Genomic DNA, 18,022 nt, shown 5'->3' on the forward strand with positions numbered 1-18,022 from the left:
TCCTCCCCATGTCCTGTCAAGTTTCCCTCCTGTTTGATTACTGCTCCCTCCCCTAATGTGTTACACCCAGGGCCGGCGGTAGCCACATTTTTTATTTATTTATTTTTTTAGTTGGAAGTCCAGACCCACTATCGGACGGACCTGTTCATTCGCTGTCCAAGAAAATGTCAAATAGAATTCAGACAATTAATTAATACTAAAGAATATACCATTACCATGCATTGCTTCTAATTGTATTATTGGGTGGGCAGGACAGCCTGCCTCCAAGTTACCCACCCCCTTATAGTGGTCACTGGTCAGCAGAGCCGGCCCGAGGCATAAACAAAATGAGCGGTTGCTTAGGGTGCCAAGGGACGAAGCCCTCTTTGGCCGTAGTAATTGGGATGGGAGCAAAGGAGGTCGTTAGGTAACATTTCAGGGAGACAAAGTCTACATAAAGAGGAGGTCAACAGAACATCAGCAATAGATTGTTTAATGTCAACCCAAACTTTAGCCCCAGGACAAACAATGTATTTTGTTATTTCCATTCCATGCTCTATGTTGATTCTATTATATGTTTTTGATATGTATACTTAATGCATACTTATATAATCAAATTACACTTTTTAATAAATATACTAACTGCATACCTGTATGACCAAATAACACTATTTGGTATGTATGTATACTTACTGCTACATCCTTCTGTGACATATTGATACGCTTCGCTATTCATTTATACGGAACTCATATGATAGGAAGACCATTCTGGGCATTTTGTCAAGGTTTTGTTATGCTGTGTAACATTCATTGTATTGGTATTGGGGTATGAGTTTAAAAACTAAACTGCAATATTAACTAAATGTAGCAGTCTTGCTTGTTGATGAGTTTAAAAAAATAAACAGCAATATTCCGATATAGCCGTAGTCCCGTTGTGTCTCTTTCTTTTGTGGTTAAAGACTATCAATTAACCCCAAATGATAACAGAAATTAAAATAAATCAAATTATATAATGTAATGACTTTGACAGGTCTCATCAGCCACCTGAGTAGAATCTTCGCTTCTCTGTAACTGCGTCAATTAAAAGCCATTCAAACTTTGTTGTTTTGCAGCATTAAAGTGATAAGCTGCGGTGTGGAAGTTTGTTTTGTGTCTGTCTGTAGTCTATCTGCGTCTCAGAAGCAGCAGGACTATACCGAATATTTCTCTTCAAGTTCAAAACAGGCATTTATACATTTTACATAGTTACAAATTTAGAACATGAGATGTTGTCTAAAAGAGTCATTGGTTTCATACTTCACATTTTTGAATTATTTGATCTTTGGGAGGTTCACAACTGAAATGGCACACATTTGTAATGAAGAACGATTCTTCTTAATGAATCTGTCTGGGTCAGTGGGGTGTAAAGGGTCATTATAGATGTGCTTTATGCCAGAATCGTACATTGCATTTACATTATAGAAAAATAATGGATTTAGGATGGGATCAACACACTTATCACATCACAAAAGGACTGAGGATGGAAGCATATCAGTGACATTGTGTCAGTGATTACAGTAATCTAACATAATGGTTGTTGCAGATTCCCAGGTCAGCGTGGTTTAAAAAGTGCTTTACCTGACGCAATATCTCTGTAGGTCACATGACTATGTAAAGGTTGTGTGTTTATAAGGCTAAAATAAAGGCAGAGCCTGCTGGGAAAAGGAGCTTCTAGGTTCACCATATTCACAGCTTCAACATGTTTGCATCCGTGGTTCTTCTCGTGGTGGCTGTTTTGCTCCTCCTGCTCCTCTCTCAGACCAAAAGAGCCAGGAATTTCCCTCCTGGCCCCAGACCCATCCCCATCTTTGGAAGCTTGCTGCAACTCAGTCTGGAGAACCCACTTGCAGCTCTGGCGAGGGTAATCTTGAATACTGTTAACAAGAGAACCTATACTTGTTTATTATATTTACAGGTCCTTCTCATATAATTAGCATATTGTGATAAAGTTGATTATTTTCCATAATGTAATGATAATAATTGAACTTTCATATATTTTAGATTCATTGCACACCAACTGAAATATTTCAGGTCTTTTGTTGTTTTAATACTGATGATTTTGGCATACAGCTCATGAAAACCCCAAATTCCTATCTCAAAAAATTAGCATATCATGAAAAGGTACTCTAAACGAGCTCTTAACCTAATCATCTGAATCAACTAATTAACTCTAAACACCTGCAAAAGATTCCTGAGGCTTTTAAAAACTCCCAGCCTGGTTCATTACTCAAAACCGCAATCATGGGTAAGACTGCCGACCTGACTGCTGTCCAGAAGGCCATCATTGACACCCTCAAGCAAGAGGGTAAGACACAGAAAGAAATTTCTGAGCGAATAGGCTGTTCCCAGAGTGCTGTATCAAGGCACCTCAGTGGGAAGTCTATGGGAAGGAAAAAGTGTGGCAGAAAACGCTGCACAACCAGAAGAGGTGACCGGACCCTGAGGAGGATTGTGGAGAAGGGCCGATTCCAGACCTTGGGGGACCTGCGGAAGCAGTGGACTGAGTCTGGAGTAGAAACATCCAGAGCCACCGTGCACAGGCGTGTGCAGGAAATGGGCTACAGGTGCCGCATTCCGCAGGTCAAGCCACTTTTGAACCAGAAACAGCGGCAGAAGCGCCTGACCTGGGCTACAGAGAAGCAGCACTGGACTGTTGCTCAGTGGTCCAAAGTACTTTTTTCGGATGAAAGTAAATTTTGCATGTCATTCGGAAATCAAGGTGCCAGAGTCTGGAGGAAGACTGGGGAGAAGGAAATGCCAAAATGCCTGAAGTCCAGTGTCAAGTACCCACAGTCAGTGATGGTCTGGGGTGCCATGTCAGCTGCTGGTGTTGGTCCACTGTGTTTTATCAAAGGCAGGGTCAATGCAGCTAGCTATCAGGAGATTTTGAAGTACTTCATGCTTCCATCTGCTGAAAAGCTTTATGGAGATGAAGATTTAATTTTTCAACAAGACCTGGCACCTGCTCACAGTGCCAAAACCACTGGTAAATGGTTACTGACCATGGTATTACTGTGCTCAATTGGCCTGCCAACTCTCCTGACCTGAACCCCATAGAGAATCTGTGGGATATTGTGAAGAGGAAGTTGAGAGACACCAGACCCAACACTGTGGATGAGCTTAAGGCCGCTATCGAAGCATCCTGGGCCTCCATAACACCTCAGCAGTGCCACAGGCTGATTGCCTCCATGCCACGCCGCATTGAAGCAGTAATTTCTGCGAAAGGATTCCCGACCAAGTATTGAGTGCATAACTGAACATAATTATTTGAAGGTTGACTTTTTTGTATTAAAAACACTTTTCTTTTATTGGTCAGATGAAATATGCTAATTTTTTGAGATAGGAATTTGGGGTTTTCATGAGCTGTATGCCAAAATCATCAGTATTAAAACAACAAAAGACCTGAAATATTTCAGTTGGTGTGCAATGAATCTAAAATATATGAAAGTTCAATTATTATCATTACATTATGGAAAATAATCAACTTTATCACAATATGCTAATTATATGAGAAGGACCTGTATATACTACAACTATGTACTGATGCATTACTTAAGACTTTCATCTAAATGGCAAAATAAAAAACGTCTATCAGTCTTTTAATTTAAAAATTTGTGTGTGTGCTGTGTGTTCATACTGCATGAGTCTGAATTTGTAGGAATTATAAACTAGACAGCTATTTCTGTTATGTATGGCTAGATATGGGAAATTGGAATCCTGGATGTTTTTTTAACACAGTTATATTCATTAGCCTTTGTTTATAAGGAAAGGGGAAGTCTGGGGTCCCCTGCTAGAGCTGCTGCCTCCACAACCTGCCCTGGATGTTGTGGAGTGGTTGACAATGAGATGAGAGGATGACAGATGCCTTTATTTAAAAGAAGCAGGAAAAGTACAATGACGCAGTTGTCCTGACGGCCATGCACGTCTCGTGAGCTGAGCTTTCCCCCCAGAATGACCCGGGACATTCTTTTAGAGTGACTTGTTCTGTCATCACACGCTCAATTGTTTAACATTTACAATCAAACAGTATAGAAGTGTGCTTAAATAAACTCGCTAATTCTTTCTACTGCTACTGCCAATAATAATTAGTTAATAATTGACTCATTGCAGTGATGATGATGATGAATGCATTGAATGAAGGTCAATCACCTATGTCCCAGTAATTATAATGTACCTTGTCTCTCTTCCCAGCTGGCCAAACGCTATGGTAACGTCTACAGCATTTACATTGGCCCCAGGCCCGCGATCGTACTCAATGGACTGGTGGCCTTGAAGGAAGCCCTGGTCGACAAAGCGAGTGACTTCTCTGGCAGACCACAAGACCTATTGATCAACCATGCTGTGCAAATTAAAGGTACAACACAAGTCTTGGCTTTTTGTCTATGCAAAAGGATTTTTCCATTCCACTGTTTATGTCATGTACCATTGCTGATGGATATAGCTTCCCCCCTCACCCTGTGCCATTTTGTATTAATGTCAATGGTGAGTTGTTGCCCTGATGTAACCAGAGACCATACGCAGTATTGTAAGTTATATTTGGTTATGTAACCCAAGAGTCTGGGTCCCATTCTCATGTAGCCTCAGCCGGCCCCCATTTATCCCACTGGATCACCAAGCGAACACATGCAACAGTTTTGGTAATTAGGGTTATCACAATGAACTGCTTATCATGCTTTTAACAATGTCTGCACAACGTGAAACAACAGCATATTTCATCCCCCTTTTCTCAGCATGCTGTATTTATAGTGTGAACAGTCACAGTAAGGCTTTAGAACATTTAGTTCGTTTTTCGGGGTCTTATTTATACACTGACATGTTACACGTTTGGTCCACTATACTTTTATCAGCAAGCTTGCCATCTCATACCAATATAAGCCCATTCACGAGCGCACACACACACACACACACACACACACACACACACACACACACACACACACACACACACACACACACACACACACACACACACACACACACACACAAACACACACACACACACACACAACCAGCAAGCTGTGTTCACAAAACAGCTGATTTCCCAACATAGAAAAAACAGAAGTACTACTTCTGTTTTTTCTATGTTTTAATGACATTATACAGGCATAATATTATATGTTTTTTTTTTCAATCAAGTTTAAAAAGTAAGTATGGCACCATCTGGTGGTGTACTACCTAGTTGCTTTCCACCATTGGGTAGTAGTATTGATAATTACACACTGCTGAACACATTTATTATCATCAGAATTAAATGTACTTTTCTACATACTAGCATTTAAGCCATCAGTTTATTGTATATATTGATGATGGTGGCAGCTGCTCAAGCAGTTGTAAATAATAATATGGACATAGACACTGCACTAGAAAAGCTCTAATTCCACCTTTTTGCATGTAGCTCCTAGAGTTATTCTATCAGATTTTAACCCTGGCTGGACGGAGCACCGGCGCTTTGGTCTGATGACCCTGAGAAACTTTGGTATGGGGAAACAGTCCATGGAGAAGATCATTCTGGGACAGATACGTAGCATCATGAAGCCATTGGAGCAAAGTGTCGGTATGTATAAAAACTGATATTAAAGCTGGGGTATGTGATTTCTATGTCATGGATATTCACTTTGCTGGGTCTGACACGACTGCCAACACCCTGCTCGCTGCCTTCCTATACCTGATGAATTATCCAGACATACAGGGTATGTTACATGAAATTTAATTTGTGGTTCCCGATCAATGAACTAGTGACTTTGATGATCCCAGAGTTTTCATATGGTGCCACTAAAAGCAGTTTGAGAGATTCCCACTTTTATTTGAATCAATTGATGTGATTCAGTCCACCAAGTTGCACTCAGAATGAGAAAAACCTTGTATTGTGTTACCTATCTGTCCCCCTCTTTGTCCCCCTTGGTCCATGTGGACATTCTCTCCGTATTCCTCAGAGCGCTGTCAGCAGGAAATAGACAAGGTTCTTAATGGTAAAGATCAGGCCAGTTTTGAGGACAGATACCAGATGCCCAATGTGCAGGTATTGGGATCATTAGATCCTATTCATATCATTGATGACACATCCATTTGGTGTCTGATATTTTAAATTTTAAAAGGCTGAGGAGTCAAATCTCAGTTATTCCATACAACCGAAAATATTAACTGTACTGCTGGCTGTCATTCATGAGATCCAGAGGATGGCTAACACAGTTCCTCTTGCTGTTTTCCACTGCACCACTAAAGACAGAGTTTATACCTTGGGATACTCCATACCCAGGGCGAATACTTAAAACAGGGGTGCCCACTGTTTTTCAGCTTGTGAGCTACTTTGAAAATTACCAAGTCAAAGTGAGCTACCACCTACTATTAGTGGTCAAAAGTCACGGTTCTGTTCTGTACAGTACGGTTCTCAGTTAAGAGGAAAAATGTCTGCAGAATTGCAGCCTAAAGATATTTTCCAGTATAGAAAAGAAAAAACTGCTGCATACAACCAAAGTCTCCAATAAATAAAATACTTCTTAAATAAAAGTGAAAGTTCTGCACCGCAAACCAAACAAGCCTGAACATATTTATTTAAACATATTGAAAATGAATGTACAATATAAGTTGGTGTACCTTGCATAATTGCTTGAACCTAGGGATGCACCGATCCACTATTTTTAGTTCCGATCCGATATCTGGGTTTTGGATATCGGTCGATACCGATACTGTCCGATACAATATCATAATTGTTATAAATTTTTTTGTTGGTGGTGATTTTATGTATTAGACTAGGAAGGCTTAAGCAATTCTAATTTAAAAGAGCAAGAAATATACACAAATGCATATAGGTTTATCTTAAAGGCAGAATTATAGTCATACAAAAAAAATCCTTCTCAATGATCACTTCTGTCCCACTAGAATATGTGGTGGTCTGTTTGTCTGAACAGTCTTCCTCTCTCTGGCTGTATTTTACATAGTAGAATTTGTCACAGTGCAGCAGCCTCTCCACTTCCTTGACTTGGATTAGCTTTGGTTAGCTCACTGGCTAACAAACTGATATGTACTGTATGTCAAAATAGAAAGTGGTGTCCTCTCTCCCTCCACCGAACGTCGGCGCATGCTGGCACGACTCGTTCGCTCTTTCATAGTTAAAATTTTAAAAAAAAATAAAAAATGAAATAATTTTTTATTTTTATTTTTTCAAGAATGCCACACTACCCTCGGTCGATCGCGATCGACCTAGTGGGCACCCCTGACTTAAAATGTACTCAAGGTGAGAGACTGCAGGCCGAAACAGAATTTTTTTATCAAGCACTGGTCGATTTTGAGATTTTTGTCTATTTTACTTCCATAACATGTCTTCTTTCATACTATAAATAAAAGCTCCAAAATGTACATAAAGGTGTTTATTATACTATACATAATCTGTATGCGTCATTCGGCCTATATTTCTCCTATACAACCATCTTTAATGGCCATTATCTCAACATAAGTTTTAATCATTCATAGATATAGATAATTCTGGAGCTTATTAAAGAAGGATTTGGTCGTAAGTTGTTAATAGTCTAATTTATGATATGTTTTACAGATATGCACATTTACACATAATAAGTTACTTAATGCCACATTTGTATATTAATTCAAACATTTCTGAAGAAATTGTAATATACTTGTTTTTATTGAAGCCATCAACTGGCAAAGTTCCATAATGATATACATAAGATGAACATGTTACCCTATTTACCTGCAGTGTCTTATCTCTCTGTTCATAAATATTTTAAAACTTTGTTAAAAAATATATCTTTTTAACTGTCTAGAGTAGGGGAGAACGGGGTAATGTGAGACACTTTTTACTCCCCTCTAAGGGAGCTAAAATGATTTATCAGTCCCATTTACACATTTCCCTTTAATTCAGGATGTTTCCTAGAAAAGGGCATTAGCAGAATTTATTCATGACAAAGGGCAGTGAAAATATGATTGTTTAAAAAAAAGTTGTCTTGTGTCTCAGTTTACCCCAGCTGTGGGGTAAACTGAGACCAGAGAAATCAAGGGGGTAAACTGATCCACTTACTTTTTCCACTCTGAAACTACCATAACAAAACATGTTGTAACAGTTAGAATCCTGACAGCAAGATTGAAAACCAAATATTCCAAAACTAATGTCGGACTAGTAACAGAATCATGGGGTTTGGTCAATTAAGAAAAACATTTTCTAAACACTTGAAAGTAACCCTGATCAAATACACCATATCATTCATATTCAATAATTAACATTCAAATGACAGATAGAACCAGTTAGATTAAAACACAGTCTGGGTTTCAGAACACAGGACCCTTAAGGCCAGGACACACCAGTCCGACTACCCGAAAATGGTGACTGCCGATTCAGGGAGCCCCAGTCTTCCCGTCGCGGCCGAAAAAGTGCAAAGAACACACCAAACCGACTGTTGCCTTTCCGTACACTCTGCGCTTGCACGGGACGTAATGTCTCCATAACATCAGGCGGCGCTAATCTGTATTGTGGCCCGAAAAAGCCGGAAATGATGGGACGGCTCACTAGACCATAAACATAGATAGAAATACGTATTTATATTTATGGACCATAAAGAGCACCATTTTTAGCAAAGAGTGTCGAGCATGGTGTCGAGCAGTCAACAAGGGTTGATGCATGTGAGTACTCGCTGAACGAAACAAACAAACACATAAAAACGATGGCTAACTGTTGTTAGCTCTTTGTGCTACCCGCCTCACTTCCGGGCTTCACTGATTCGCTAGCCCTCCACAAATCAAATTGCTCAAACTGAAAGACTGTCCGCCGCCGATTGAACATTGAACATGTTCAATCGGCTCAAAAGAAGCCCGACGACATCAACTACGACCGATTTCACGGCACACACCAAACAGATTCGTGTCTCCGTCCCCTCGAAACTCTATGACGGCGATTATCGGGCCGGTGTGTCCTGGCCTTGAGAGCCAGCTAGTGTCTGGGGGTCAGAGCAAAGAACAATTAGAACCAGCTAGAACAGCCTGGGACTCAGAACACTGGACTAGACCCAGCTGTCATTTTCCATCTTTTGAGTCTTTGATTAATATTTTGCTGCAGTTGTTTTATTGGGATCATTCATTGTATAAAGACATATTACTTAGAGGCTATTGATGTTAAAGGTCACTCTCCTGTCCCCCACATACATACGTGCCAAACCATGCCCTTGCTGACACCCCTTCAACCATCAACCCCCACCTCCAGCCTACATTGTCTTTTATCTTATTCAAGCTAGTCTCCTTGCTACCTCAAATATAATGGATTCATTAAAAGAGGGCACAGACACTGTCTCACTTTACCCCACAGCATTTGTCTCACTTTACCCCACTATCACACTTTGAGAAAAAACTACCTCTCTCAGCAAATCAGGCTAATCTTCAGTTATCATCATCACATGGTTTCATATGTTGGTAGTTCATCAACATGTATGATAGAAGTTTTTCTACCTGAATCAATTTGCTTTGGCACAACAATCGATTAAGTTGACAGCAAGAAAATTTACTTTTACATGCAAAAAATAAATTTTTGTGAAAAAAATATGCTTACAACATCACCATGAGGTCCTCTCTTACATGGCCAAGGGGAAATGAGAGGGGCTTGAAAACATACAGTCATATGAAAAAGTTTGGGAACCCCTCTCAGCCGGCATTATAATTGACTCTGCTTTCACACAAAAAAGATAAAAGTGGTATGTCTTTAATTTACCAGAAACAGCTAAGTACTGGGATGTTTTCCAAACAAAGATTTTTTGAAAAGCAGTATTTAGTTTTATGAAATTAAATAAAATGTGAAAAACTGGCTGTGCAAAAATATGGAACCCTTGTGGTCTTGCTGATTTTAATGCATGTAACAGCATGTAAAACTGAGGACTTTAAACACAAAATTGGTTGGATTATGTTGTTAAGCCTTGAACCTCATATAAAGGTCTGTTTAATCATGATAAAAGGTATTTTAGGTGCCTAAATGCAAGTTCCACTTCTCTTTTACTCTCTGCAGAAGTGAGACAGAATGCGATCATCAAAACAGCTCCCAAAAGATCTTAAAAACAAAGATTATTCATTGTCATGGTTTAGGGGAAGGCTACAAGAAGCTTTCCCAAAGGTTTCAATTGTCAATTTCTACTGTAAGGAACGTTGTCAGGGAATGGAAGGACACAGGCACAGTTGCAGTTAAACCCAGGTCTAGCAGACCAAGAAAAGTACAAGAGCGGCATATGCGGCGGATTGTGAGAATGGTTGCACACAACCCAAAGATCACCTCCAAAGACCTGCAAGAACATCTGGCTGCAGATTGTGTATCTGTACATGGTTCTACAATTCAGTGCAATTTGCACCAAAACATCTGTATGGCCGGGTGATGAGAAGGAAGCCCTTTCTGCGCCCACGCCACAGATACAGTTGCATGGAGTATGCAAAAGCTCATTTAGACAAGCCAGCTTCATATTGGAAGAAAATGCTTTGGACTGATGAGACAAAAATTAAGTTATTTGGTCTTTATAAAAAGCAGATGTTTTGGTGCAAATTGCGCTGAATTGTTGAACGATGTACAGATACATAATCTGCAGCCAGATGTTCTTGCAGGTCTTTAAAGGTGATCTGTGGGTTGTGTGCAACCATTCTCACAATCCTCCACCTATGCCGCTCCTGTTTTTTTCTTGGTCTGCCATGCCTGGGTTTAACTGCCACTATGCCTGTGTCCTTCCATTTCCTGACAACGTTCCCTACAGTCGTAATTGACAATTGAAACCTTTGGGAAAGCTTCTTGTAGCCTTCCCCTAAACCATGACAATGAACAATCTTTGTTTTTCAGATCTTTTGGGAGCTGTTTTGATGATCCCATTCTGTCTCACTTCAGCAGAGAGTCAAAGAGAAGTGCAACTTGCATTTAGGCACCTAAAATAAATTTTCTCATGATTAAACAGACATTTCTATGAGGTTCAAGGCTTAACAACATAATCCAACCAACTTTGTGTTTAAAGTCATCAGTTTTACATGCTGTTACAGGCATTAAAATCAACAAAACCACAAGGGTTCCTATATTTTTGCACAGCCAGTTTTTCACATTTTATTTTATTTCATACCACCAAATACTGTTTTTCAAAAAATCTTTGTTTGGAAAACATCCCAGTACTTAGCTGTTCCTGGTAAATTAAAGACATACCACTTTTATATTTTTTTTGTGAAAGCAGAGTCAATTATAATGCCGGCTGAGAGGGGTTCCCAAACTTTTTCATATGACTGTATATCTCACATGACCAAAAATGTGATCCATTACCTAGATTCAGGGGGTGTCTCACATTACCCGATGGTTCACATTCCCCCGTTCTCCCCTATACAGTTTGACAGGACAGTCTCCATGGCAACAGTCATTGTTTTTATAGCAAGTATCTGCCGTTATGTACAGTTGTATCTCAGTTCAATATTCATATTGTGTAAAAAAACAGAGCATATCCCGCCTGATCTAAACCGAATTTCTGTCAAGTTTATCAAACTTATATGAAAATATCTTTCATTTGGATTGATGAATATGCCTGACTCTTTTCAGGCGCTTACTGTCATGCAACTAACTCCCCAAATTACATTGTCAGGTGGATTTTGTGGATTTGGATTTACAGGGGATATGATAACTTTTTTTTGATTTTTTTCAGGGAACAATCATCATCCCAAACCTGTCCTCGGTGCTGAATGAGGAAGGGCAGTGGAAATCACCCCATGAGTTCAACCCCAAAAACTTCCTCAATGACCAGGGAGAGTTTGTGAAGCAAGAAGCCTTCCTGCCTTTCTCATTAAGTGAGTGAAAAGATGTTTACATTCATAGACAGACCAAAAGACTGATTGGGAGCTAGTATCGAAGAATTCAAGGTTATGTGTGGCCTTTTAACCCACAGGTCCTCGTATGTGTCTCGGAGAGAGTCTGGCTCGTATGGAGCTCTTCCTCACCACGGTGACTCTGCTGAGGAAGTTTAGGTTCATCTGGCCTGAGGATGCAGGAGAGCTGCTGGACTACACTCCTGTTTACGGGATCACCCAAACCCCCAAACCTTACTGCATGAAGGTCCAACTCAGAAAAACTGTTCCAGGGCAGATGTTATCCTAATACTAGAATTGGCTTACTGAAAAATTGCAAAACTTGTTTGATATGCACAATGGATTAAATGACTATGTAATTGAAGATGGTTAAATGTCTGGGGAGTGTTCATTTCTCTAATAAATTTGAGAGGAATCGTTTGATACACCTTGTGTAAAAGTAGAGATGTTGACCTGATGGTGACAGTAAAGGAAAGGCCACAAAGTCATCAACATTCCCAGGATTGAATCTAAAATGTTGTGAAAATTTAAGCAGTTGTCTTGATGACTTGTTCTAAATTACACAACCCAAATATATACAGTATAGTATACTTCAAATCAGCCTCACCTGAGCTGCCACAATGGTGCTCACATGTCACTGCAGTGCTTCTCAAATGGTGGGGCGCGCCCCCCTGGGGGGGGCGCCGTGAGTTGTCAGGGGGGGCTAGCAAGCGTGATGTGTGCTCGTGTATGGTCATATCCGCGCGAAAGGCCGCGATTTGCAGTAAATAAACGTCCACATGTGTCTCCAAGTGTCCAAAGAAATCAAGCAAGTAGACTAATAATAACATTAATGAATTATATCACATCACAGAAGTGCTATAATAATAAAAAAACACCACCTTAACTATGTTTACAATTAAAACATTTTTTGAATGAAATGCAAACCTCAGTGAATCATTTGCTCTTGTTTCTCTGTCCTGAGATTCACACAGACTGAGTAGTCTTGTTTAATTGTTACAAATTGAGCTAATAAACTGAACTTACATTTTTTTTTGCTGTAGAAGTTATCCCAGCTAATTTTTGTTATCTAATTTGATAATAAGGTGATTGTATGCAGAATGCTCATGCCAGAAACTCACACAGTGGTTTTGTACAGATAAATAAATAAATATCAACAGGTTCTCAATAGTATTTCAATTTAGGGGGGGGGGGGGGGCGCGAAAAAATTTCTGTCCCCTAGGGGGGGGCATGACAGAAAATAATTGAGAACCACTGTGTCACTGCATCAATAGAATAAAAAAAAGTCACACTATTATGACAAGGAAAGAAGCCAATCTACTGCATAATGAGATTTTTACTGACGCTGAGAAGTTTATTTTATCGATAATACTTTTTCAAATGAAATGTACAGCATGTTCACTTCATAATTTATTAATTAATATTATCATTAAGACATTTATGATAATTCTGTAAAATAATATTTTTTTACCTGGCCCACAGGTATACTGAACCATGCACTGTTCAGTTTCACCGGTAGCCTTTTGCGGGTTGGACAGTGGAGCATTATTGAAGCTTTTGTGTTGATGCATTATTGTTTTACTGGGCGTTCTCTTGATTGTCAGCTGGGGGCCGAGGTATGGGGGGTCGACTTGAATGTGTGTGTGTGTGTGTGTGTGTGTGTGTGTGTGTGTGTGTGTGTGTGTGTGTGTGTGTGTGTGTGTGTGTGTGTGTGTGTGTGTGTGTGTGTGTGTGCTGACGTGGACCTTCTGTGGTGACATTCAGTTGGATGAACGGTGTTGCAGGGAGGACAGAGAGACCAGACCAAAAGAGAAAAAGGATCCGAAAGAGCAGCAAAGATAGAGTAAAGGAGGATATATTAGGTTGTAAAGTCAAAAAACAAGTTGAAATCAGAGTCAAGGTGAGATCGTGTTGACACAGAGACATTTGGACGGACTGAAATGGAATCAAAGAGACTAAGACAAACTTGGGATTATCAGTAACGCAACGTCAGAAGTGGAGTTTCTTAAACATGGACTAGTCTGGGAGTAGACACCAACAATACGCACACACACACACACACACACACACACACACACACACACACACACTTACAAATTTGGTTTCCTGTGAGGGTTCTTGGCAGTGGACAGGTGTCAGTATGCAGGAGTCTCCAGGTGCCATGGGTGTGGATGGCAACTACGCCAGCAATGTTCCAGCCTTTCTCACCAAGTTGTGGACCCTGGTGGAAGATCCAGATACCAACCACCTCATCTGCTGGAGCGCTGTGAGTCAGTCCTCAGGACACACTATATATGATACTGTAGAAACTCTGTGAGAGATGCAACTGGCCGTAACATGACATTGACAGCTGTATAATTTCAGTTAACCGAAAAAAGAAAAGACAAAAAGAACAACCATTACAGAGTACAATTTAAGTACTAGCCAACGGTATATCCTCTAAAAAATCACCATCTTCCCCAGAGAATACACTTTTTCCTTAATTTTCACTATTGTAGGCTTACTGCTGTGTAGGGACAGCCCAACATGATACAATTATGAAAGTATTAAGATGAATTGCCTTAGTGAATACATACTGAACTAGCAGTTTCAGCTGTCAGACAGGAATTTGAGCTAGCTCCCTAGGCTTACTCTGCTGGCACTGGTGTTTGTTTAGTTCGCTAAAAAGCCGCATTTCCTGCCATTTAGCCTAGCTAAAGAATACTTGTTTAGCCTTGCTTACAAAACTGCTACTGTCACACCTAGCTTGCTAGCAAACTCACTTGTTTAGCATGTTAACTCCGAAGTGCCACGTTCCCAAACAGGGGAAAAACACTACTTGTCCGCCATAACAGCTATATGCAGCTTACAGTAGGCTATTTACCTAAAGTAAAGTAAAATGGCCCCCTGTAGTATATATGACATTGTGAAAAAGTAGGCTAACTGATGCATTCATGCGCATTGATGTAGGCTAGCAGCTAAGGTGGAGCTAGTTTTTATTCCGATTACACAATTTGGTAGTTTATTCCATTGGTTGCCAAACTAGGGGGGAAGGCCCCCATTCAGGGGCAAAACAAATTAGAGGGAATTGTGAGATGAATAATGGGTTAGAGAATAAGAAAAATAATGTTCTGCTACGAGTCTTTATTATTCTCCAGTTTGTTTTTGTGAAGTATTGGATAATGGGCTTGGAACATTTGTTTAAAAGAAAACATCTGAGAGGTTTGGATAGAAAATGTTTATCTTTTTGTTTGTTTGTAATGGCTTCAAATTCATAGATCCTCAATTGAAGTAAGGATATGTGTCCTCTTCCTAAGTAGTAGCGTACTTCATTTGGCGTAAAAGGGTTAGGGTATGGATGAGCGATAAAACATTTCTTATTCTGTGAAAAAAATAGAGGCATTCAATCACTAGGCTATGTAATCCTTATACAGGAAGATAAATAAAGTATTAAATGAATTCTAACAGCATAGATGATATAAAATGGATCATATGTGGCAGTACACATCTCTCTTTGTCCAAGGGAAAGAGTTCTGCAGGATGTATGTGTGATACAAAGGCTTCTGTTCTTATTCGTATGGGGACAACACAGAGCCAGGTGCTGCCTGGCTGTCCCATGACATCTAGTTAGAGTGTGCAGCATCAGCTGTTGCTTTGTCAGACTATTAGTAGGCATCACTCCATGCGTGGTAACTGTAACGTCTTATTAGAATCAGCACTAATTTCACATCTGCTTTGTAAATGGGTTTTGCTAACTCTCGGATTAAATTATTTTGAACACTAAATGTAAACAATACTGTTTTTCAGTGTAAGACAGAATTACTGTTGTTGCCAAATAAGACTGTAACGTTGGGACAGAGAGCATGACTCATCACTCACAGAAGGGGGGGAGAAAGTTTGTTTGATTGGCTGACCAAGCTGAATTTGTCTGTTCTTGAAAAGATACAGCACTCAGGGGTAAATACATTACCTCCTTACAAAACTCCTTTCATCATTAAAGGTGGAGTCAGCGATTCTGGAGAACGCTTGTTCTCAAATCAATTCTGGTCAAAATCAATGGATATCTCCTCAGAATCCGCAACCTGTCCGTACTATGTGTGTGCTGAAAAAAAGACAGTGTTTGTTAATACACAGCCTATGCTTTGTAAACAGGCATATTGCTTGCTACGGTGGCCCCCTGTGTTTACCTTTTGTTAAAATACCAGTTTACCAAGCCTACGCTGTGTATTACACTAGGTTTATTCAGCGCACACACAGTATGGACAGGTAGATAGTGAAGAGATATTCACTTCTTTTGAAAAAAGTGATTTTGACAATAACCGTTCTCCAGAATGGCCGACTCCACCTTTAAGGTTGTGTTATTTCAAGTAAAATATCCATTAGTAACAGGTGGTGAGTTGTGTTTCTGTCAGGGATGTAAAACACTATCACTGATGATCTCTGAGTTTGTTAAGTTACATGTACCTGGCAGTTGGAAAGGCATAGGCTATAAATGAAATTAAACAATCATTGATTTTCTTCTCAGTTCTAATAACCTATTAGAGTTTACAACTGACATGGCTACATATGTGCTCAAAACTGACCACAAACTGACTTCAACATTTCGTACAATTTTTTTTGGCCTTGGTTCAAAAGTCTCAGTTCAAAACATTTCCTTTTAGTATACATACACTTTAGTATCCCAACTATAACTAAATTAACTAGTTGGCTGTTCTACAGGACTTTAAACACAAGTCTTTGCTGAAAGTGGAGTACCATACACATTGTAGTACAAAATGTTTTTATCTAAAAAATGCATCATCCCAGTGGGGCCACACTTGTAAGCTGGAACTTATTCTTTACAAAGCGGGTTCAAATAGACACTAGGTTTTCACACAGTTTTCCTGTGACCGTTTTTAACTTCAATACAACATGAAACGTTGGTCTTTTTAATTTTAAACAATTAATTAACACTGATTCCCTCGTGGTTATGCCTGATTTTCTGATCAGTATTCAAGAAAACACAATTCCTTATACAAAGAAGTTCCGGCATCTCAAAGTTTGTCACACTGACCAATAGTGATCAAAAAGAAGTAATAAGTAAACAGACAGGTCAAACTGATAGTAAATCTAGCATTGAATAATTAGATTCACATCTCTGGATTGCATTGCAGGGCTCTGTTTGATCTGATCTGTCTTGTCTGTAGATATTACCTCTTTTCATGCTGAGTGGGATATGACCAGAGACGTCAACTCCTCAATCCTCACTTTTCTCTCTTTCAGACTGGCACAAGTTTTCATGTGTTTGACCAGGGACGCTTTGCCAAGGAAGTTCTGCCAAAGTACTTTAAACACAATAATATGGCCAGCTTCGTTCGACAGCTCAACATGTGTGAGTATTCACTCTCTACTCTACTCTCAGTCAAAGTGTGTGCTTTTACTTTGTGAGTGTTGGCTCTGATATTTGTGTGTTTAGATGGCTTCCGTAAGGTGGTGAACATTGAGCAAAGCGGCCTGGTGAAACCCGAGAGAGACGATACAGAGTTCCAACATCTTTACTTCCTCCAGGGGCACGAACACATGTTGGAACACATCAAGAGGAAGGTATAGAGACACACACACACACACACACACACACACACACACACACACACACACACAATGCCTTCAGCATGCCTTTACCAAATTTATACTTAACTAGATTATTTTGAACATCTGTAAATCATCAACCCTTTTAGGATGAAGAGGCTTTCATCAAAGACAGGGTTCAGTGACATAACAGTGAGGCACAAGCCTTAGCCGATTTTCAATATAAAGCCCAAAATCAATTAATACTGCATATGAAACCCTCTATCCTTACACCCTCAGAGCAACAGACATGCTATAATCTCTGAGGATGTACGTACTGTCACTGGCCCAGCTGAGATCATTGCAGTGGCAGGGGTTAACTGAAAACATCACTGACATTAGCAGCACTGATGTCAGCAGTCTAAACACTACACTACAAAGTAAAACTGATTTGTATTGAGCAGCTGTTAACAACACAGAACAGACTGGACTCTCTTAAAACTGTACTTAATATTGCTAATTGTTTACGTTTTGTAGGTGATCATCACTACTTTAATACCATAGATGATAGGCCTACTCATATTTTCAACGTATTACTGTATTTATAAGATTTTTTTGACAGATTTCTTGTTGCTAAAAAAATTTAAATCTATAAAGTTGTATCCTT

General features: G+C 39.7%; 2 protein-coding genes across 2 annotated transcripts in view; both read left to right on the top strand.

Annotated features, from left to right (window-relative positions):
- Positions 1-1,717: 1,717 nt before the first annotated feature.
- LOC307250623 (cytochrome P450 2D14-like) lies at positions 1,718-12,118 on the top strand (the record flags this gene model as incomplete). Its single annotated transcript, XM_080027739.1, has 8 exons — positions 1,718-1,879; positions 4,210-4,372; positions 5,414-5,539; positions 5,598-5,708; positions 5,952-6,037; positions 6,171-6,275; positions 11,670-11,811; positions 11,910-12,118. The coding sequence occupies 8 exons, from the start codon at positions 1,718-1,720 to the stop codon at positions 12,116-12,118; spliced, it is 1,104 nt and encodes a 367-aa protein (XP_079883865.1).
- Positions 12,119-13,969: 1,851 nt separating this feature from the next.
- hsf4 (heat shock transcription factor 4) overlaps positions 13,970-18,022 on the top strand; it is a gene marked incomplete at both ends in the record, with an annotated part of 30,075 nt that continues 26,022 nt past the window's right edge. Inside the window, 3 exons of the mRNA XM_080027468.1 lie at positions 13,970-14,095; positions 17,071-17,179; positions 17,264-17,391. Of these exons, the coding sequence (XP_079883594.1) occupies positions 13,970-14,095; positions 17,071-17,179; positions 17,264-17,391 (363 nt within the window). The remainder of the gene's footprint in view (positions 14,096-17,070; positions 17,180-17,263; positions 17,392-18,022) is intronic.

This window comes from Ammodytes marinus (assembly GCF_949987685.1).
Source record: "Ammodytes marinus genome assembly, chromosome: 5".
Taxonomy (NCBI): Eukaryota; Metazoa; Chordata; class Actinopteri; order Uranoscopiformes; family Ammodytidae; genus Ammodytes; species Ammodytes marinus.